At 41.1% G+C, this 24,593-nt stretch overlaps 1 protein-coding gene and 1 pseudogene across 1 annotated transcript in view; both read right to left on the reverse strand.

Annotated features, from left to right (window-relative positions):
• The window catches only part of Ano4 (anoctamin 4), a 190,987-nt gene that overhangs the window by 21,860 nt on the left and 144,534 nt on the right, over window positions 1-24,593 (reverse strand). The window contains exons 15-20 of the mRNA XM_035451372.1: window positions 22,202-22,342; window positions 16,393-16,557; window positions 5,590-5,626; window positions 3,316-3,427; window positions 2,301-2,358; window positions 2,072-2,169 (exon numbers count right to left, since the gene is read on the reverse strand). Coding sequence (XP_035307263.1) covers window positions 2,072-2,169; window positions 2,301-2,358; window positions 3,316-3,427; window positions 5,590-5,626; window positions 16,393-16,557; window positions 22,202-22,342 — 611 coding nt within the window. The remainder of the gene's footprint in view (window positions 1-2,071; window positions 2,170-2,300; window positions 2,359-3,315; window positions 3,428-5,589; window positions 5,627-16,392; window positions 16,558-22,201; window positions 22,343-24,593) is intronic.
• LOC100773790 lies at window positions 19,132-19,828 on the reverse strand (annotated as a pseudogene).

Consider the following 24,593-nt stretch of genomic DNA (forward strand, 5'->3'; position numbering starts at 1 on the left):
TTTAGACTCAAGCTTGACATGGTCTCTAACTCCTGTGGGATGCATCTCACTCTGACACTTGAGGCTGAGCTGTTAGTCCTTAGCAGCATGCAGGGAAAGAGATGGAGGAAATGACACAGAGGAGGCAAGTCTGTGGGCTGGTGTGTTCCAGGAAAAAGTGACAAGGATTTAGTATTTCCAGGAATCTAAATGTTATAAAACAAAAGCATTCAAGGAAGGAAAAAATAGGGGTGGCTATCAGACACACAGCTCAACTCACAGCTCTGCTGCATGTCCTGAGTCATCCTTGGATATTTCTATTAAATTTAATTTAATATTTCATAAAGTAAAACATTGTACTTCCATTTTTGGGTTTATTTTTAAAAATCTTAAAAAAAACATTGGACACTGGAGCAAGATTTCAAAACTTGAATCTAAGAATAGAAAAAGTCGGCCTTGCCTCTGACAGGGCCGTATGAGAAGACTTTCCTCATTCAGCAAGTCCCAGGTGCTTGTGCTAGCCCAGTGGTCCTCCCTGAGTCCTGGAGAGCTGTGTCCTTCCAGGGTCACCGAGCTGAAGTGGAAACCCAGTGGTGTGGAATCCCGTCAGACACAGAAAGGCTGCTGCTCTGTGTCCTTAAAGCCAAGCTAAGCAGGAACTGTCACAGCAAAGTTCAAGGTTGTCTTTACAGAGATGACACAAACTCCTGCCCACTGTCATCAACTGGAAAATCTTACCACTGGGTGACAATGTTTTTATGGGCGAAAACATGCTCTTTGGCATCTCTGACATTTTCTCCTTTTCCAAGTTCCCTTTTCCTGTAGTCTGAATTTACACTTTCTTTGTTTTAAATTAACATTCTGATTTATCATGGGAATAGGGGAATAAAGATCTTGTGAATAGATAAATAGCTAAGAACCTGCAATACTGGAACCCAGGGAGTCAAAGACATCATTGAAGCATGCTACTCTCACACAGCCAGAGTACACACATGCACAGAGTTCTCACAAGGAGCCAAGACGGTGCTGGAGAAACCCACAGAAACAGTTGATCTGACCTAGTGAGAGCATGGAGAGCCTAGTCATAAAGCTGAGGAACCAACATTGGACTGAACGAAGCCCTCTGAATGTGGGTGCCAGCTAGGAGGCCAGGACAGTCTATGGGACCTCTAACAGTGTAGCCAGTTTATCTCTAGAGCACAAATGGACTTTGGGAGCCGACTTCCTAGGGAAGGATACACTGCAGCCCAGATACAGGAAGGAGGGCCTAGGCTCTCCCCCAAATGATGTGATGGGCTTTGATGGTTCCCCGTGGAGGGTCTCACTATCCCTGGGGAGGGATAGGGTAGGGGGTGGGCTGGGAGGGTCGGTGGGGATCAAGGGAGGAAGGGAGGGTGAGGGAATGGGGGATTGATATGTTAATAAGAGTGTTTCTAAAATAAAAAAAAAATGTTAAGTCAGTTTTCTGTGGGGGTGACCACTGATAGGTCAACCACACTCCTCCCCACACCCAAGAGTATTTGGGTAGCACGATAGGCTTAAAAGAAGAAGAAGGAAAAAAAAAGGATACATGATTTGTTTGGATGGGTAGGGAGGTGGGGATGGATCTGAGAGGGGTTGGGAGAGTAGGGTGAAATGATTAAAATGCATCACAGGAAGTTCTCAAAAAAAATGATAAGATTAAAAAAGAATATTCACTTCAATTTGTAAGAGTTGAGATAAACCTAAAAGAGCCAATGTTAATTCTTTTAATTAAAAGTTTATTGTTGTTGTTTGTGTATGTGTGTGTGTGTGATGTATGTGGACTGTGTGTCATGGCATATAAGCAGAGGTCAGAGGGCAATTTTGGATCAGTTGCTTCCTTTCATCTTCATGCGGGTTTCAAGAAGAGCCAATTCATGCTGTTGGGCTTGGGTGGCAAAAGGCTTTACCTGCTGAGCCGCCTCACTGGTCTCCAGTGTTTAGTGTCTTTATGACTACATTTGAATCTGCATGTGACACACAGGTTTAACTGTTGAGTCCCTAATGCTTACACTCAGAAATGCCAATCATCAGCCATGCTGACTCTCCATGAGATAGCTAAGGTACTCACGGGTAGCCAAGCTCCATGAAATTATTCCATGTCTGCTTTAGCACCATTATAATACCCATCTGCATGCAGAGATCAATAAGGCATCCACTGGGGTGGCACTGTGAGGCAAGCAAACAGATACAGCAGTCAATGAAGAGAAGAGGGGCAGGTTTCTACTCTGCACAAAGTTGCCTTAAGGCTTTTTAATGGAAGTCTGTAGAAAACAGGGAACAAGGGGGAGAGTACTGACCTCTTCTAGCCTCCACCTGTTTATCAATCTCAAGTAGGCACCTGGGTGTCCTGTGAATCTTCAACACAGAAGCAAGCCATTAGCAATCTGTAGGTTTAGGCTTTCCATAAACATTACATTTAAGTTAGTGTATTCTCTAAAGTCAGTGATGGGAGCTCTTAGGGATCACCTCAGCAGGAATGAGGAAACCCTCCAAAGTAGTCAGTACTTGAGCTTCTGGGATTCTCCCAGGAACATTTTCCCCTCTGGCCTTCCTGCCCAGCTTCTGAGGGGAATGGCTCATTCCTGCTGTTTCCTCTGGTTTTGAACATCCCTGCTCAATTCAGAGTGCCCCAGCCTGTGTAAGCAAAGGCTATATTCCTGCATTTACCCACATTTTTTTCTTCTGAATACCAGCAGTGTATGTTTTCCTACTGTTATAGTACTTGAGGAGAGTTTCATGCTGCTGGCATAACTAAACAACACAAGAGAGGCCACTGCATCCATTCTACCAAACGGGACTCAAGGCCTTGCCCTGCTTCCCATGGCCTCAGACAGGATATGTAGGGATTATACATACATCAATACCACAGAACAGGGGATCCCTCCCAAGTTTTCATCCCTGCTGGGTTTCAAGGTACCTAGAACGCTCTGGCTCCCATTTCTAACATCTTCCCTGTTGGAATATCCTGTGAAACCAGGACTTGGACCATACTCTGGCTTGCGTCTCCTTATTTCACCTACTAACTTAGGTGTGACATCCATAGGCTTGATTCAGGTGAGATGGAAGTCACAAGCTTTCAGTCCATTGTTTGCACACATAAACTACTTGCCGCTACTTATCTCTACAACAAGAGTCTGGGGCACTTTTCAGTAGAGACTATTTCCTAGAAAGTGAGATGGTTCCAGGAAGTGAGGTGGTTTGGCAGTTTGGGGAGGGAAAGGAGGTAGCTGGTCTTCTTTTTCTACACTTTTGAATTGATCACCCTACAGGGCCCTGACCAGGGCTGAGGGCTCACAGAGAGGTGCTTCTTACCTTCCGAGGAAGAACGCGATGTAAAACGTGGAGCTGTTCAGATTGACGAACTGAAAAAGAAACATTTTCAGGGTAAAGCTGTTCTCCCACTCGGATTCTGTGCGAGGCTGTTCTGTGGGCAAAAGGAAGCAAGGTTTGAGAGACTCAACATGACCTCCCTCCTACCTCCTGCTCTCCCCTCCCCCACACATAGTCACAGGGTCTTCAGGAGGCACAGGGGGCTCTGGTTTGCTGGCAGCTGACCTGCTGTGCAGCAGACCATGCAGGGGATAGACCTCCAGCTGACAGACCCGCCCAAACAACAGTCTGGTCTCAACTGGTTACAGGCACTTCTGAAGGACCTACGCATCCTGATTTCTCTGCTGGTTGAGTAGGGCATGCATAGCTTCAGACCCTCACCAAGCTCCTAAGGATTCTTTGTCTCAGCTTCTAGATCTCATGTCATATGAGGGAACTGCGAGTCCCAGGACACTATGCATGTTTGTCTCATAGGCTTTTACCTTCATTTACTATTTCTTTCATTCTCATAGATGAAAATGGAAGGAGGGCCTCATCTTTAGAGTTTTCCCCATATCTAACTACCTGTGGCACACATCTGTGACCTCAGTAATGGCCAACTTGACGCTCATCATATTTTGACTTCCATAATGCAAATACGCTTTGGACACTATGGTGTGAACCAAAATATGGAGTTAGTTACCCCAGAGGTTAAGCCTACAACTTGTCTGATCCACTTATCTTTCCCAAGGAGCTGACTTCTAAGCTCAAGCAAGGTCAAAGAAAATGTATTTAAGGCAATAACATTTTCTCTGTTACCACATCCCCCAAGCTTCTGATTGGACATTTAACATTTCACCCTGTCACTTCCTTTTCCATGACTTAAACTCAAGATGCTTCCTTGGAGCATAACTGAGAAGGGAAGAGGGGAGAAAGCCTCAGATTTAACATGATTGAAACATCAGTATTAGAACGAGGATGTGCTGCTGTGGAAGGAACACTGAACACTTCTCAATGGCTTTAATCTCACTGGATTCTCATTTGTCTCAAATCATGACATGTTGGCTATCTTTGATCCAGTTGACCCTGGACACAGTCTACCAACAGGCATTTTCCTCTACCATGGTTAATCTTTTTCCTTCTTAGTAAAGGCATAGTGGTGATGGAAGATGCCAGTGACATTAAAGGAGATAGATACAGTAAAGTGGCCATCTCTGTGTAGGACATACCAACTCAATAAATGGGTTCAGTGGAATAATGGCTATTTTACAAAAATTACTTTGGAATGTCTCCCCTTTGGACAAGCTATATACAGGAATATATTAAAGCAAGCTATATATTAAACCTGTGGGAGCATGTGATTTTCTCATTGGCTGTAGAACAGCCAATATCTCACTAATAAAATTGAAGCAATAGCTATCTATACCTTGAAAGTGTAGCAATGTACATCTCAGAGCTGGCTATCAGATTGTTCTGAGGCCAGAGAAACATTCTTACAGACAATTTGTCTACATGAATGTATCTCCACAAATGTCCATCATCATTGCCCTCATTGCATTCCTGATCTAAAAGGTTTCTAGGGTTCAAAATGACTAACTTTGAAAACTTGACACTTTTGAAGTTTATTTTTTTATGTTTTCCTAGCATGTCTCAAACTCTTGAGCTAAAATCATTCTTCTGCTCCAGTCTCCTGACCTCCTGGGATTAGTGAATATACCACTGTTCCTTGCACAATCCACCTACAATTCTAAAATGTAGGTATAGCTAGTGAACACATTTGAAACGATCCTGGACACTTCCTATATATGTGTTCGTGTGATACTATTTTCTGTGTGTACATAAGGGAAAATACCCACTTTGAATTTCAATTGCTTATGGCACATAAGGGATATGGCAGGTTTGAAAAGATCGTATTACTAGACACATTTAAATCGTTCTGCTGAAGGGAAAGAATGAAGTGTTACATGCAATTATCAGTAAAGGAGGTATTTCTGTCTTTTTAAAATACAATATTTTTATTAACTCTGAGAATTTAATATGTGCATTTAATGTACTTTGATCATATTCATCCCTACTTTCTCCCCCAAGCCTCCCAGATTTACCCTTTACTCTATTGCAATTTCATATTCTCATTTGTTAAAAATAATCCACTGAGTCCAATTGTGTTGGCTATAAATTAATGGGTGTGGTGCCACCAACTGGATAGCAGTTGGCCTACTAGGAGTCACAGTAGGCGTTCATTTCCCAGACTGCATAACACAGTAGGCTTGTACTCACCTAGATTGGTCAGAAGGAGCGCGACTTTTTCATAGAGCTGTAAAATAAATTCCACACCTTTAACCAATGAACTCTAGGTGTTCTAAAGCCTATAGTTATATAAAGAAGATAGGCAATCAAGTTGTGAGTGAAACTTTTTTTCTTTATGTTTCAAATAGTAGAAACATTGTGATCAACTGTACACTTTCGGGGATAATCGGAAATGTGCAATGTCTTCCTTTATGAGTTTAAAAATCTTACTTCTTGTTTTGGGGTGGATAATTTTGTGGCGATGAAACTAGCAGCCACTAATTACCAGTTTCTTAAGTGAGGCTGGACAGTCATCTTTAGTGTCAACAACTGAAGGCAAAAATCCTGCTTTGATTTCTAAGGGAAGGGTCTGTCATCTTACTGTCATGGAATGCTGTAGACTCCACATTACAGCACTCATAAGTGCTGGAGTAAACAAGCATTGTGGGGAAACTCCCATGGGATGCATCCTTGACTCATCTAGATATCTGGTTGACAGGGTCCTCAGAGGGAGTGGTGTGTGTGTGTGTGTGTGTGTGTGTGTGTGTGTGTGTGTGTGTGTGTGACATTAAAGTCTTTCCTAATTTCTGAATTCTCTTCACCAAGATTCCTGCTTACTATGGAACCAGGCCAAACACTTAGATTGTATGACTCCAAACATTCAGCAAGGGCCACTTGCTCTATTAAGGCATATGGTTTTCCTATACAAAAATATGATTACTACAGCCATGATATTAACTTTTTCGTACAGAAACCCCAGACTCATGAAGTCCAATATTAAAAGAGATTGGTATAATTACAGCAGGAAATTATGTGGTGTAGATTAGTCATATTTCCTCTGACTATAAAACAAAATCACTGTAAACAAGAGATTAGAATAGACACTCTAGTAAAACTTACATTAGTGTTATAAAACATGCTGTCGTTAACATTTCTCAATTACATAATTGTCAAAGAATGTTAAATTTGTCTGGTAAAATACCTTCCTGAAAAGTATAATTTTGGTTCTGAGTTTATCTTTTTGACATAACACACTCTTCTTAATTTGTGGCACTATCTCAAAGGTTTCTTGAGCTGGTGATATGCCAGTCACCTGGGTATGAACACTGGGAAAACTGGCATTTAAAAATAGCATAGACATGAAGACATGATTTGTATTAACTCTTGAAAAATACAGTAAAGAGAGATGATAGTAGGTTACATGGCATCAATGAACACATGCAGAGAGAGAGAGAGAGAGAGAGAGAGAGAGAGAATCAGACACACACAGAGAGAAACAGAGTGAGACAGAGAGGGAGAGAGGGAAGGAGGGAGGGAGGAAGGAAATAAGGGAGAGAGACTAGAAAAGCAGGAGACCTTGGCTATATATCAGGAAAAGGTATCTATAGCGAGGGGCTCATTGTTAGGAGAGTGTTTGTGTAAAACAGCTGATTTCTTATTAGGCCATTGAAATATTAAAATGATGGATGGTTTATTCTGATAAGGTCAGCAGAAAAAATTAGTTTCCAAACTTAATGAAACAAGTTATTTTTTCCCTCTTTAATTCAATCCTTTATCATTATATAATGGAATTCCTTTCTAATCTAATGTGCATTTTGTTTAACACAATCATGATAGTCCTGCTTCCCTTTGGATCCCATTTGGATGAAATATCTAATATCATCTCTTCATTTCCACATTATGGGTAAGGTGAATTTCTTTAAAAAACATATAGTTGGGTCTAATTACATCATTTATTCGGTTACTCTGTCTTTTAGTTAGAGATTTTAATCCATTAACATGTAAGGTAATTATCCCTAGGTTAGGTCTTGATTTAGCTTTTTATAACTTGTTTTACAATTTTATCAGATACTGTAAATTATGGTTGTTAATTAATAACTGTAACTGACACAACACTTTCAGGTTTTAAGGTAATTTTCAAAATATGATAGCTATGAATACTTTTAAACTGATCATATCAGCCTCATCGATGCTTGTGAATTTGTTCTAATGTAAGTAATATTTTCTGATTTACTATATTTTTGTATCAACATAATGTTTTCCACTTCATTTTATTTTTTATTTTTATTAATTTATCTTTTACATTCCAATCCCAGTTCCCCCATCCTCTTCCCTCCATTACCCCCTCCTCCCATCTCCACAGAGAAAGTAAGGCCTCCCCTAGGAAGTCTGTTTTCCACTTTTTATAGCGTGGTGAAATATCTGATCACATCCATATGGATGAATAAAGAGGATTAGTATAACCTTTATTGTCTTCTCTTGTTGCTCTACTTAGTGTGCAAGCATCATTTTGAGATGCCATTTGGTCACTAGTGCAGCAGAACAGAGCTGAAACTGTGAGAAAGAAAGAGACACATGCCCATCACATTCACTCTTCTTTGAAACTATTTTTCAAGACACTGAAAAAATGCAAATTAATAAACGTGTCTTAATCAGTCATCCAGAAGCATTAGAATGTTAGGGTTCAGATAACTTTGTAAAATAATACAAATTCTATTTTTAAGCACATACATAAAAAGTTATGTTATTCAAAAACAATTGCACAAAGTTTCAAATAAATATAAAAACAATCTATTCCTCGAGGATTTTATAGTCAGTTAATAAACAAAGTTAATAACTAGTATCTAAATCTTGTTTTCTTTTTAATTTTGAAAGGCCATCCTAGTCAAAAATTTAAGTAGTTCAAACCAATTTAGATAGCTGTTAAAAATAACTATATTATTAGATAATAAAAATATCTTAAATTGAGTATTTCAGAATTCGATTGAGAATTTAGGTTTTCAAGGCTCTGGGCTGTGTTAGGTTGTGTTCCAGTCATTAGCTGGCCATCCGTAATACTGCGATTGTTTCCGAAGGACTTAAATTATTATGTTTTTATATTCTGATAAAAACTCTTCCAAACTACATTACACACTTGGCTACTCTCATAATGGAACTCACAAAGCTCCAGAGCAAACGACAGGAGTGTAAATGTGATGTTGGGAGGGAGAGAGAGCCGAGGAGGGTAGAGCACTCGGCCACTGAGCAAAGGCCGTTGATGTGACTCCTTTTCCAGTTCTCATGAGTTGCTTCTCTGTTCCTTCTTTCCCTGGCTGTGGCTTGTCACTGCCATTCTCACCAGTGTTTGTTTACTTAGTAATCTTACATCGTTTTAGTTTCAGATGGTCTGAAAAATCAGAACACCATAAGTGTTCCCATTGCACCTAAAATAAAAACATATACCTAAGGGATTCCTCTCAGGATGAAACTTTGTTAGAAAATGAATCAATAGATTCATGGTTTAGATCTCACCATGCAGTAGGTGTTTTATAATGTCTGCAGCTGGATATTTAGCCCATTCCATATACCCTCTTTTCCATTATAGCTTACTTCATCTTTTCTTGGTTGTCTTTTGAAGTAGAGATGACTAGATCCTGTTTTCTAATTGCATGAAGTATTTCTCTGACAATGGCCTCTGCTCCATACTCAGTGACAAATACAATGTGCATATAGACCCACTGCACACAGTCCTTTATTTCTTAAGGAAATATATAAATTAGATTATTTATAATTAGTGCCAGGATAGACTCCAGGGCCTTATGTAAGTTCAATATCCACTTCACTACTGTATTACACACCTAGACTGAAATTATTATGCTTTTGAGACAGGGCACTGTGTAGTTGACCTCAGACTCACTATGTAGTTGAGCCTGGTCTTAAACTCTGGATCCTGTCCCTGGTTCCTAAGTGCTGGATTACAGATGTGTACTACCACACCCAATGTGTGCAGTTCCTGGGGCTTAATCCAAGGCTCTGTACATGCTAGGCAAGCATTCTGCAAACTGAGTGATATCCCCAAGTAAATTAAATTTTTGATGAACACTGAAATGAAAGAATGCAGCAAGCATCCATTCACTATATCCCATGAAGACCCAGAAACTTTCAAATCTCTACTGTTTGGTTAAGCTACTGTGAATCATCCTTGACAGCATGTTTCCCACAATTAACATGGAGCCAAAGGGCATGAGGCATCAAGGGGTGCTGAACATCTATTTTCAGTCTTCATAAGATGAAGCATCCGTGAAATCATCATAAACAATTAGCAATTTTTCAACCATTTCTGATTTTTGAAACATCATTTTCTAAAATAGGAAATCCCTATGACTTACAAGTGATAGCAACAAGTAATCTAGATTTAGTTCGCTCAGTGATTACTAGTTCACTTGGTAATATTAGCTAAGGTTATTGTTATTGGGTAGGTTATTATTATTGGGTAGGTAGAATTCTCTTGGGAATTACACAGGGATTATTGGTTATGGAACTCTGATTTTTTTTTTAGAGTTCTCCCTTTACTAGGTTTAAATTTTTTTCAGTTTTTAAAGGAAACAGAATTATATCACTTTTCTCCCTCCTTTTACTCCATCTAACCCCTCCCAGATAGCCTTTTTGAGCTCCTCCCTAACACCCCCATTCTCTTTTTTAATTTTAATTTTTATAATTGTAATTAGACCAATTTTAAATTAGAAACAAGCTTCTTTTACATGTCAGTCCCAGTTCCCTCTCCCTCCCCTCTTCCCCTGACTCCCCCACCCCCTATCCCAACCCCTTTCTGCTCCCCAGGGAGGGTGAGGCCCTCCATGGGGGAATCTTCAAAGTCTGTCATATCATTTGGAGCAGGGCCTAGACCCTCCCCTGTGTGTCTAGTATCCCTCTATGTGGAATGAGCTCCCAAAGTCCATTCATGTACTAGAGATAAATACTAACCCTCTACCAGAGGCCCCATAGATTGCCCAGACCTCCAAACTGACATCCTCATTCCAGGGGTCTGGAACAGTCCTATGCTGGTTTCCCAGCTATCACTCTGGGGCCCATGAGCAACCCCTTGTTCAGGTCAGCTGTTTCTGTGGGTTACTCCAGCCTGATCTAGACCCCTTTGCTCATCACTCCTCCCTTTCTGCAACTGGATTCCAGAGTTCAGCTCAGTGTTTAGCTTTGGGTGTCTGCTTCTGCTTCCATCAGCTACTGGATGAAGGCTCTAGGATGTCATATAAGGTAGTCATCTGTATCATTATCTGGGAAGGGCATTTAAGGTAGCCTCTCCACTATTGCTTAGATTGTTGGTTGGGGTCAACTTTGTAGATCTTTGGACATTTCCCTAGTGCCAGATTTCTCTTTAAACCCATAATGGCTCCCTCTATTACGGTATCTCTTTTCTTGCTCTCCTCTATTCTCCCTCTGACTAAATCTTCCTGCTCTCTCATGTCCTCCTCTCCCCTCCTCTTCTCCCTTTCTCTTTCTTCTAGCTCCCTCTCTCTTCCCCCCATGCTCCTAATTAGCTCAGGAGATCTTGTCCCTTTCCCCTTCTCCAGATGACCATGTATGTCCTCTTAGGGTCCTCCTAGTTTCTTAGCTTCTCTGGAGGTGTGGATTGTAGGCTGCTACTCCTTTGCTCTATGTATAAAATCCATATATAAGTGAGTACATATCATGTTTGTCTTTTTGTGACTGCACACCCCCATTCTCAAGTTGATAGCCTCTTTTTTCTTATTACTGTTAGATATGGATACATATAGATGCATATATGTGTATGCACAAATACATGTAGTGTCAACCTGCCAAGTCTGTTCATGACAAATAATGTATACCTTTTGATAGCGGGATTGTGTTACTTGGCCTTTAGAAAGTCCAGTCATTTGTAAAAACGTTAACATTTCAGCATGATGAATCATAACAAAGATGCTCTTCACATGAGCATGAGCAGAACAATAATGAGTTGAGCATCTAATTTATGCCTGACACAGTGTTCAGCATGTATTTTATCTCAATTATTTCCTGCTATAGACCTTTAAGGTCAGTATTTTTATGTACATCTGACCTGAAAGCCTAACCTTGCCAGCTGTTATTCTGGTGTACAAATGACAATAATTTCCTGAATGCCTGCTATGTGTCATGTGCTTCTCCAGACACTGGGGCATAACAACAGTAAAAATAAGCCAAAGAGAAACCAAAGAGATACCATAATAGAGGGAGTCATTATAGGTTTAAAGAGAAATCTGGCACTAGGGAAATGTCCAGAGATCTACAAGGATGACCCCAACTAACAATCAAAGCAATAGTGGAGAGGCTACCTTAAATGCCCTTTCCTAATAATGAGATTAATGACTACCTTATATGCCATCCTAGAACCTTCTTCCAGTAGCTGATGGAAGCAGAAGCAGACACCCAAAGCTAAACACTGAGCTGAACTCTGGAATCCAGTTGCAGAGAGGGAGGAGTAATGAGCAAAGGGGTCCAGACCAGGCTGGAGTAACCCACAGAAACAGCTGACCTGAACAAAGGGGAGCTCATGGACCCCAGATTGATAGCTGGGAAACCAGCATAGGACTGACCCAGACCCTCTGAATGTGGGTGTCAGTCAGGCGGCCTCAGCAATCTATGGGGCCTCTGGTAGTGGATCACTATTTATCCCTAGTATACATATGAATGGACTTTGGGAGCCCACTCCACATAGAGGGATACTCTTGTAGGGAACCTGTAGCCACGCCTGCTTAGGGGCTGGCTACAGGTCTGCCTGACCATGCCTTCGAGGGCGTGGTCAAGGCGAGGTAGAGGGAGAGGTTCAGGGTTGTTTCACTTTGGTTTTTCCCTTTCGGCTTGCTAGACAGACTGCTGCCACACTGGCTGGCTAGGTCGCTCTGTAAGTATGGCTTTCCCCTATTAAATACCCTTATATTTCTACTTGGCTCTGTATTGGTAATTTCCCACTTTATCTGGTGTCAGAAGTGCATTCCTGATAATACAGAATTAACTTCTCTGTTTTTACAATTACAGGAAACTATCAGAAACAGAAGTAATCCTATATACATTACACATATCAGATCCCATACCGGACTGCCAGGTCCACTAGCACAAGGCAATGATGATATTGATCGTTTATTAATTGGAAGTGTGCTAGAAGCCTCAGAATTTCATAAGAAACATCATGTAAATAGCAAAGGTTTGAAAAAGGACTTCTCCATCACTTGGCAACAAGCCAAAGAGATAGTAAAAAACTGTCCTACTTGTTCCTTTTATAACCAAACTCCATTGCCAGAAGGTTGTAATCCTAAGGGCATTCAGAGAAATGAGGTTTGGCAGATGGATGTCTTTCACTTTGCAGAGTTTGGAAATTTGAAATATGTGCATCATACTATAGACACATTCTCAGGGTTCCAATGGGCTACTGCTCTTAACTCTGAAAAAGCTGATTCTGTTATTACACACCTGCTAGAGGTGATGGCAGTTATGGGTATACCTGCACAAATAAAAACTGACAATGCTCCAGCAAATGTCTCTACAAAATTGGAACAATTTTTCAAATATTATAACATAAAGCATGTTACCGGTATACCACACAATCCTACAGGACAAGCAGTGGTTGAGAGATCTAATAGAACACTAAAGGAGATGCTCAACAAACAAGCTTGGAAGACTACCCCCCTCAAACATAGGTTGCATAATGCTTTATTAACACTAAACTTTCTTAACGCCAATGAAAAAGGACAAACAGCTGCAGAAAGACACTGGACTACAGAGAAAACTGCTGAACCGAATCAGCCTGTATACTTCAAAGATGTACTAACCTCTGTATGGAAACCAGGGCATGTGTTATGTTGGGGTAGGGGTTTTGCATTGGTTTCCACAGGAGAAGAAAAACTTTGGATACCATCAAAGTTGATCAAGATCCGAGTTGTAAAGGAAAAACCTCTCGATGAGGAGAAATGACAGGTATTCTACTAAATAGAAGGTATAAACTTCTTATAAACTAAATAGAAACCCCCCAAAGGAAAGAGACGTGTTTTGCTTTTATCTTCACAGGAAAACTCATCTCCAGAAGGCAAAGGACATTACATGGGTAGATACTTAAGAAGAGAAGGTAGCTATAACCATCAAACAAAGGGAACGTGCCATATGGTAAACTTTACAGCTGTCTCTCAGAGAACTCTATTTCTCTTTATTTCCTAGTCCCTATTCAATTAAACCAATGCTGGATTTAGAGGTGGATTTGGCTTTCCTCCTCTAAAATCCAAGCACGTTGTTTAACTAAACTTTAGAGTTTCTGTATTGTATCAAGAAGCCAATTGATGTAATACAGAATAAAAGAAGAATTTGGGGACTGTCTTTGTCTTTTCTTGGATCTTTCTTTCAAGGTGTACACCCTCTCATAATCGTTATTCTCCCATGGTTGCCTTTCCTAGTATGTGTACATAATAAGCAAACATTTCTCTGTTAACTGTTTATGTTTGAGTCCCACACAGCCAATGAAGACCTGCCTGACAGCAATCCCTGGACACCCTGGAAAGAAAATGGGCCACACCTCCTCAACTGCACTGGATCCAACTTGCTCCATTTCAACTGACACTTCTGCCAGAGCTTCGGGTACTGACTTCAAGCAAGTTGAGGATTTCAAGCGAGATCTTCAATCAAGCAAATCCCATCTAACATGGACTGGATAAAATCCATTCAAGACTTTCACTATACTAACATTTTTTCCCACAGGACCCTATGAGGCTATCATCATCCCATTTCAGCAGGAAGTAACTTGGAGGATGCTATGCCCCCTTTTCCCATTGTTGTCATTTAGGATAGTGTATATACCTAGTTAGGGATAGCTTCCTATTTTTTATGGTTGGGATTGGAAGTAGGTGTTCAAGCTTGGTCACCTCTTTCAGATGACTTTAGGATTTAGTTAAAATAGATAGTTAGGATGTGACATAAGCAGATTGTTGTATCTTCTTATATTTCACCTTTATGATTGTTAATTTTGGATAATTTACACTGTTAAGTTTTAATCCTCTTTTAGACTAAAAGGGGAATTGTAGGGGAACCTGTAGCCACGCCTGCTTAGGGGCTGGCTACAGGTCTGCCTGAACACGCCTTCGAGGGCATGGTCAGGGTGACATAGAGAGAGAGGTTCAGGGTTGTTTCACTTTCATTTTTCCCTTTCAGCTTGCTGGACAGACTGCTGCCATGCTGGCTGGCTAGGTTGCTCTGTAAGTAAGGCCTTTCCCTATTAAATACCCTTATATTTCTACTTGGCTCCGTATTGGTAATATCCCACTTTATCCTCTCTCAGCCTAGACACATTTTGGAGGCCCTAGGCCCTGCTCCTAATGATATGACAGACTTTGAAGATCCCTATAGAAGGCCTCACCCTCCATGGGGAGCAGAAAGGGGATAGGTTGGGAGTTGGTGGGGTCAGGGGAGGAGGGGAAGGAGATAGAACTGGGATTGACATGTAAACAAGATTGTTTCTAATTTAAATTTTAAAAAAAAGAAAAAAAACAAGGCAAAGAGAGAAAGCACTGTGTTCTTGTGGACCTATACCCAGAGGAGAAGATATTAAACAAAATCAGGAGTGTAACAGAGGGTACAGAGAAAAATAAAGTAGGTTTGGAGATATGGAATCACAAGATGGCAGGGGCAAATTGTGTTCTGAAATATAGTGATGGGAAGCCTTTATTAAAGAAGTAGTATTTGAACAAAGACCAGAGGAAGGTGAGAGAGTAAACTCTACAGACACTGAGGAAGGGAGGTACAGAACGCTCCAGGAAAATGCAACAGCAAGGAGACAAGAACATGTGGATTTTTGCTTTGAGTGAAGGGAAAGCCATGGCCTGTAAACCTTTAGAGGAGTCACAAGAGTGACGTGAATGCTGCATTGTCCCTGTGGTTTCTGCATTGAGCTAAGACTGACTCGAGCCAGTGTGGAGGCCAGGGCACCAGTCAGAAAGCCATTGAGAGAAGAGATGCTGGAGACTTGGCCCAGGGATGTGTGAAAAGTGGTCTAATTCTACCTTTGAACTTTGACTCTCCTGCCTGGCCTTGTTTGTGCTGAAATTATAGATTCGTGACACCACATCTGGTATAGGTACATTTTGATGGAGAGAGAAATGGATGCATGAAGGATATGCTAGCTTTATTTTAGCTCATTTTAGTAAGAAGGAGGCTATGGGAGGAGTTGAAACAAGACTGGAGAAAGCAGGGGTCTTACACATTGGTTCAGCAGGTAACGGCGCTTACACCCAAGCTTAAACTACCTTCAACACATCCCTGGTATCTCCATGGCAGAAGGAAATAACAAACTTCCCAACGTGGTCCACTGATTTCCACATGCATAACATTCTGCGTGTGCATTCATGTACATTCACGAATGGATGTGTGTGCGCGTGCACACACATGTACACACACACACAAATAAATGTAACAAAAACATTTAAAATGAAAGTGCTGATGATTGCATAGTAAGCCATTTCACATGCAAGTTTGATGTTCAGAGGAGAGGTCTGGCCTGAAATATGTGACTGTAAAGAGTCTGAAGCCAGCACGAGCAGCATGTACCATTCTGACATTTTCCTTGTGTGTGTACCTCGAAGGATGTGTCAGATACTGGCTGCTTTATCACGTTCTGAACGGAGAAGGATGGAGGTTGACACTGATGAGGTACGCTGTAGTCTCTGAGCAGGATTTTCTAAACACACTCTTAGATTTCACCAAAGGGGAAGTCAGTGCACAAGGGAAAGAGGTTCCAGAGGGTTTGTGCCTTGTGCAGATAGTCCTGGAGCCCAAGTTTGCATTGAGTCTTATCAGGCCACCAGGGCCTCATCACAGGCCTTCTGCCTTGAGGCCAGTCTCTTTACCATCGGAAGGAAAACACCACCACAGCACAGCAGCGCCCTCTTTTGGCTCGCTCCCTGTTGCTCACTTACAATGGAAGGAAACCACCACCACAGCACAGCAGCCCCCCTTTTGACTTGGCCCCCGTTGCTCACTTACCACGTTCAACAGCATAATGATACAGAAGTTGATGCACACTGCGGTCCCTGTGGTTGCAACCTGAGAGTTATTCCTGATCAACGCCCACTTAAAGGCTGCGAAAGTGCTAACAGTCACCACCCGGTAAATGACAATCCCAAACACAGCAGCGATCACCACGCAGATCTAGAAGGAAGATAGAGGAGAGCCAATGAGACCCCAATGCCAGGTTTCAGGAAGCAGATCTGCGTTCTGGTGAAAGAAAGAAAGTCAGGTGGCGGCGATCCTGCTTCCAAACTGTCCCTGGGAAGATGCACACTTTTCACCCCGGTAAACATTTTCTTTTAAGGATTTAAAATCTTCCAACTTTATTGCTATATTTTGTATATGTTTGTGCATCAGAGACAATGACCCAAGATACACAGCATGTTTTATCTGATAAGCCAACACTATTTCACAGATTAACAACAACGAGCTCAACAAAACCTACATAAACAAAGAAGTAAATCATTGATCCTTGGGAACATGATGGATCAAAAATAAGTTGTTGTGTGTTAAATTTGTACCATAAAATGAACACAATCTAATTACAATGCACAACAATATATAACAAAATGCTCATTACAGAGCTATATTCACAAAGATAAAAAATAAATAAATAAAGCTACATTAAAATTCAAATACTCAGAATGTTCAATGGGATTATGAAAATATAGTACACAGATTGACATAATGACTTTTATACTTATCATAAACATACAACAATCAGAATGTGTACAATACTTGTAAAAGAATAAGGAGGATAGAGAGAAAAAGCCAAGAACAAAGGTCAGAAAATATAGTCGACTATTGATCAAAAAAACAAAAGAAACTTATCCATAAAAAGTGTGATGTTATCCAGTTACCTAGGAATCTTAATGTATATAGAGATTAAATAAAAACAAACTTCAAAACTCCAATTAAATTAACTCAAAGTGACCCTTAAACTGTTTTCTGACCCTCCATCTACTGATATTTCTTCCAAAGAAAGATGCCCCATGCTCTAGAGCTCTCTCTACAAAAGGAGGCGATTTCTATCTATATCTCTGCACACCTTAATGCCTCCTGTGGTTTCAGGTAAACCCAGCCCCACTAATGCCCAATCCCAAAACAACATGAAAGAGTAATTAAAATCTGCTTCCTGACAAATGGATTATGACTCAAGAAGTGTATCCTGACCTAACTCCCTGCCCAACACCATACACACCTGAGATATCTCTGCAGACCAGAAACAACTTTTGTCCCCTGGAACTAAACAGCACTAAATCACACTATTGTGGCTTGTGGTAGCAGAAATTAGAAAACATTCTAATTATGCATTTCTGAAAGACAATCAATGTCACCATCTTTCTACCATTTTCTAAATTATTTGTAATATTTATGACAAAAAGCTGAAAGTGGAATTCAATATTGAGAAATTCTAGAAACCACACTATCTGTTTTTCAATCTGTGTTCCCACTGCACACCAATAGCGCTACTTGTGTGTGCACACTGGACAGTGATAATATAGGCATCATATCCTCCCATGCCAGGACTGCAGAGTCTCCTTCTATCCAAGAAATCCACATACAGGGAGGCTCAGAGGTCAAGGATAACTTCCAAGGTCACCATGTGAACCAAGAGAACCACAGTCTGTTTTATGGTACAAACAAATTCCAGCAGAAATGAGAGCTATAGAGACTTGCTGTGAACACCCTACAGTCACCATAGTATAGATTGTATTCTTCCTTAAAACTCCCTAGGGCAGAAAGAGACGGGAATCCTGGAAGGAAACTGCAAGCTACCTGCCACCAGTACTCCTGATTGCTAAAACTTCCTAGAGTCCCTAATGGGCCAGGACCACCCTGTTAGGCCTAGAATATTAGAAGCCCCTTTCAGGTGATCAGAGTTCAAATGACACAGATAGCACAGTCCTTCCAGCTTTGCTCTTCCAGCCCAGCAGACAAGCACGTAGGCAAGAATGTTTATATTTTATTAAACATTCTTCCACTCTCCTGGAACACATCCTGCTCCTTGTGCAAACACAGGGTCATTTTGTGCACATTCCATTATACACTCAATGTGCAGTGCAACCAGCCCTTAGCCTCATAGCTGGGAAATACTGCAGCCAACTGTATGTCATATTCAAACATTAAGTGTTGTTACTGTGTAAGAGTTGTTTAAGAAAAACAGGCCATTAATCAGAAAACAATGAAGAGTCTTGGTATGGCTTGGAGACAGGAAAGAGAACGAGGATATGATGTTGTTATGATCTAAAAAATTGACTTTGAAAACTTGAAAAGAGCTTTATAGCCATGTGCTCTAGAGAGTAGGGATTTCTCTTGGAGCACATCGAGGATATCTCAAACCTTTTCTCTCAAACTTACATGTAAACCCAGAAAAATAATTGTCCTCTTAGGCAGGGCATAACAGTTTACTCAGTTTTTTGTTGTTGTTGTTGTTTAGCTATTGTAACTATAGCAATTTGTTTTCAAGATAAAGTCTATTCTTTATCCAGTTTCTTTTTTATTTTTAGTATGAACAACATTTATTCAATTTTGCATAGAGCTTCATAGATCACAGCCAATGCTGGACACCCCATTGTTACCCCTTAACTACTCACCAAATGAGAATAATAAGGTGTCCATGGTAACTTATTTGGTGGGAGGGGACTCTTATGACAAGGTAATTGTCATCTTGACATGACATGAGAGAAGGGTCAATTTGCTTGACTAAGATCTTCAGGCTACAGAGCAGCCACAGCTACACACAGCTTTGTGTTGTAGGGTCTTATTCCTGCTTGTCTCAGTCACAGCCTCCTGGGCCCTCTGAATCTCATGGACAATGAGAGCAAAGGCTTCCTCTACACCTTGCTGTGTCTTATCTGAGGTCTTCACAAAGGGGACTCCCCACTTATGAGCCAGGATTGCTTCAGCAGTGTCAGCATCTCCAGCAGTAGTCACTTGGTCACACTTGTTGCCCACGAGTACCAGAGACAACTGATGCTTCTGATGCTGGCTGCAGGTGGACCATATCTGCTACAGCTGGTCCAGAGATGAAGGGTCATTAAGAGCAAAGACACCCAGCACACCATCACCAGCTGCCAGGCACTGGTCACGCAGGGCCCTGAGGATTTCCTGCCCCGCTGTGTCCAGCACATTCAGAATGTAGCCAACATTGTCCAAGGCCACCTCCTTCCAGTAACAATCCTGGACAGTGGGGTCATGTTCTTTCACAAAGCAGTGGTGGGTCATCTGGATAGTGAGAGTACTTTTACCAACACCACTTGCATCCAACACCACTATCTTGTATTCAGGAAGCTTCCTGCCAGCATCTTTGCATTGTGCCCAAGCCTCATGGCTTTCCTCTGGGGATCTGGGGCACTGTGTGTTGAGGCTCAGGTCCAAGATGCTAGATAGACATTGTTGGCAATGCCATTCCCCAACAGTCAGCTCAAGGAAGAGATGTAAAACACAGGCAATATATCCCTGGATAGGCTGTCCACTGAGGGGCTGCAGGTAGCTCTATCCAGTTTCTTGATTGCTCTCATCTTTTTGGCTTCACTTATCTTCATGGCTGAGGTCTTTGAAGAGGTCGCTGCAGAGGAAGGATTCAGGGCACTGTCCTTGTCTTGCAGCCATTTTTTCTCATTTGGTCTTCTAGTTACATTCAAAAGTCAGATATTTCCCTCCTTCTCTGCCTTGGCAAGTGTTCTATAGCAGTGAGTTTCTTGTAGTCTCTAGCATCATATCTTTATGGAGATTGTTCTGGGAATGATCCAGCAAAGCCCACTCTTCCTGAGTGAAGTCAACATGCACATAATCATAGACTACTGCATCCTTGACCTTGATGCTGGACAGCAAATCCACTAGCGATCTGTCAGTGTGTATTCTCTTCTTTCTTGATCTTGGTGAGGACCTCCACTATGTAGCATCCAGTGCTATTACTTCTTACAGATTCCAGCAAGGGATATGCGGATTAATAAAGACAAAACAGCGGATCCCCAGTAAACATTTTCTCTGTCTGGATTTCCTGATAGAGTAGAAAAACCACACTGCCTGAAAGCTTAAGATCTGCCCAAGGAAGTGGGTAACACTTTTTAAAGCAAAATAATTGAGTGATCAGATCAACATCCTTATAGAAATCATATTATGCTCCTAATTACAGTAGTGTGAATGTCATGGCGCATATATGGAGGTCAGAGGACAACTTATGGGGTCAGTTCTTTCCTTCCACCATGTGGGTTCCAGGTATCAAACTCAGGTGGTCAAGCTTGATGGCAAGCACCTTAATCTGCTGAGCCATCATGGCAATCCACAGACATTTTCTCATTGCTTCAAAACAGTTAAGTATTTTCAAACTTCAAGACCATTTCCATAACACCCATCCATCCATCTCCTGCCCAAAGTGCACACACTCCTGTACACAGCCCAGGGAACAACCCCCATCCCTTTTCACTTCTCAGCTGGAGAACCACGGGGAACTGAATCTTTGCCTGAGCACCAGAGCATTGTTGTTGTTGCTGAGCACAGCAATGTGCTAAATGCATGCATCTTCTTCCAGGGTTCTACTGATGATTTCTAACAATTTGCCTGGTTATTGTCAATTTCTCCCACTAGAAAGTAAGGCCCAGAAGGCAGGGACGGTGTCTGCATATTCCTGTTATGTGCTGCTGAATAAACTAACGATGTGACAGAGACATAGTATCTTACTATTTAATACAAACATAGACAGAAGCATCTTTTTGAAGATATGTGATACTTTGGAATAGTTTATGGTGTATCTTCTATCTTTGTAAGATAATAGAATCTGAGACTCCAAACAGTTTTTGAACTTTCATTCAGTGATTCCTAATAGAGACCATGGCCTCATTTTCTAAAAATGGGTTTTAAATTCAGTCCCTGAAGTGGTAGCCATTGATTTATAGATTCTTTTCTTTACAGTGTTCTTTATATAAACTTTATTTTCTGCTCACTCCTGGTACAAAATACACAAAAAACTGGAGTACAAACCTTGGCTAGCTGTGTCCAGGATGGCAAGAATATAATAATAGATAAACAAAATTTGAATCCTAGGGCTGATGATAGAGTGATAAATGAAGTCTATATCGAAGGTCACACATGACAGGGAGATGGGCACAACAAACTACTGGATTTAGAGTCAGAGGACAGGGGAGAGTTCTAGCTATGCTACTAGACACTAGTGTGACTTCTCCACAGCCTCAGCTTCCTGTGCTTTAGGGTCCATGACCACAGAACAGGAAAACCTAATCTAGGTATCCAGATCTTATAGGAGAAATAAGCCAATAAATACAAATGTGTGTGTGGAGGGCAAAGCATGACGTTATTGTTTAGAAGTGGTACACAAAAAAGGGGGTGGGTTTGAGTCTTTCTATTCAATCTCCCTCTCCTTTCAACACCATCTTTCTTCATTGGCTAAAGGAGTAGATTTCCTTGGTGTGTGGAAGCTTTGCCTTTTATGTTGTCTCACAGTTTTAGTTCCTTTCCATAGAGCATGGTGGGACATGGTGAGAGGGAGGAACAGGACATACAGTGGGAGTCTGAACACTTACTCATGGGCAGACCCAGGGCAATCCCTTAACCTTTTGGATACTTAGTTGCTTCATCTGTCACATGCCATAGCAATGCCATCCATGATGCATCCTGGACACCAAATATGCCAGTGAGGATTAAATAGCATACCATGTGAAAGTGCTGTATATAGTCATGCAAGTACCTGGCGGGATTACTGTTGCTAGATTAGAGGTTTGAACCTTATAAAACTAAAGAGATTTTAAGAAAATTTTCATACCATGAAGAATATTCCTGATGCAGAAACGATAAGTCTGCTGCATTTGTCAGTAAATGCTTGGTAAGGTTCCGGCTTTCCCGAAATGGGATTCATCCGTTCTTTCTTGGAATACTTGGCTTCAAATTGGGGGCGTATTTCTTCCTGAAAGACAAGCAGACACACCCATATGTTCTGAGGAGATACTCACAGTAAGAAATATTCTTTTTACCCAACCATAAAGTGGAATCCATAGCTGCCACACCAATCAGTCAGTCAATAGAGTAGGCTTGGAAATACAGCCTTAAACATTTGGAAATTGATCCCTTGAAGACTATCTGTTAATATGGTGATCAATATTCATTATCCTCAAACCATTACAACTTAGACTAACAGTTACATTTTTCTGGTACCTTGATAAACTCTCCCTGAAGAAGGACTGATATTTAAAACTTACTGCCTGTCCCATACCTAGTGTTTTGGAACAGTAAGAAACTGTCACCTTTATTATCAGGCAATGACAGAAGAAGTCTTCTGAATAGGTAAATGTTCAAAATATATTTGTGATTTATATTATCAGTGTCATTCTTATCTTTCTTCTTAAAGTCTAAAATACTTTTATTTTTGTGTGCCTAGGTTTAGGTGACTAAAATCCAAAGTGAATCTATATTTCATAAGCTCTTATGGGAGGCACTTGCCTTTAACCAATAGATATTAAATGTATTCTTAATTGCCCAAACACCTTCCAAATGTGACTGTATCAAGGCTCCTTCAATCCCAAGCTAAGCTGAGACTTTTGTTTCATTTAGCTGAGCCTTATCCCAATGTGACCAGTTTCCCACTAAAAGCAATCATGGGATTAGGAAGACAATTAGCAAGAGGAGTACTAGAGTGCTTCTGGTTAATTAAGTATGTGTTCTACTTGAGCAAACTGGGAAAGCACAGAAAATGAGCAAAACCAGATGGGCTGGAGCCTAAGTTCATGCAGACAGCACTCAGATGAAAATAGAAGACAAAGAGACGGAAGAGAATTATAGTAAATGGAAAACAGGCCTAGTTTGGGAATAGCTGTGTCTGTAGGAAGATGTGTTCACAGATATACTCAGCCTTCTTTTACTTTATTTCAGGCAGTGAAGTTTGAGGATACAGTGATATAGATTCTTCTGCTTCCTTGGGAAACTCTCAGTTTCTTAGGATACAGATGTAAGAGCTGCTGCCCACAGACTCCGTGTCAACCTGAGCATTGCCTCCAAACCCAAAAAAACATTTTCTGAAGGATGTTTATGAAACATAAGTGTGACTGTCTTTCAGAATAATAGGAATTACTGAAAAACCCCAGTGTCATGTATCAAAGTTCCTCAGTGTATATCTTAAATAAACAACAAAACAAAAAGGAACTAAGCAAAAACCAAACCAAAACAAACAACAAACAAACAAACAAACAAAGCCTTGGCACATTAGTGGAATAAGATAAAAACCTGTCAAAATCATCTCCTTTGTCAAGCCAATCAATCACAGGATGAACATTTTCAGAATCTGTGTTTTTAAAAGTCTCCTATTAATACATGTTCCTCTAGGAAAGAAAACACTCATAGTAGCTATAATAACATTATAGTTTTATGACTCACAGTCATAGCAAGGTTCTGATGACTTGGGATTCAGGAGAGCTAAGAGAACATAAGGGTTAGGAAAGATGGGCAAGGCCCAGATAAAGAGGTGTCCAATGGAAGGATGGGGTGACCGAGTCTAGCATGATAAAACGGCTCAAGAAAAGAGAACCAGGGTTGGGCACAAATTAGGGAATAACACAATGTACTGACCTAGAAGGGGGGATGCAGAACAAAGTGGTTGGCAAGATTGCTGACAAAGCAGAACCCAAAAAGCGGAGCTTGCCCTCATTGGCAGCTTGCTCTACAGCTGACCCCACATTTGTCTGCACCACCAAGGAGGGTGCCTGGATCTGCTTCTTCTCAGCACTTAGCCCTTGATGAAATTCTGAACTTGTGCATATCTGGAGGCTGCTGTGGGTCCTGGGCTCACAGAAACATTTCCTCGAGAAGTTCTCTAATGAGGTGTGCTTCCTACATCTAGTGACATTAAACACACAACTGCCTTCTTCTAAAGTAAAGATGGACAACGTAAAGGATCATCCTCCTGAATCCCATGTGTCTCTGCCTCCTATTAGAGAAATGTCTCTTGACTCATGGAATTTTCATTCACTAACACATCAGAATGAAGCTCAAACATGTGGGTTTGATGGCAGTATTGCCAAATGATGCCAGACTTTCCCACTTCCTGCCTCATGGTAAAGCTCCATTATGTGACCCAGGCTGGCCTTGACTTGAGGTCTTTGTGTCTCAACCTTCCAGATGCTAGAGTCACAGGTATGTCACCAGACCTTCTTTATATAGTTTGA

The sequence above is a fragment of the Cricetulus griseus genome, assembly GCF_003668045.3.
Source record: "Cricetulus griseus strain 17A/GY chromosome 1 unlocalized genomic scaffold, alternate assembly CriGri-PICRH-1.0 chr1_0, whole genome shotgun sequence".
NCBI classification, from domain to species: domain Eukaryota; kingdom Metazoa; phylum Chordata; class Mammalia; order Rodentia; family Cricetidae; genus Cricetulus; species Cricetulus griseus.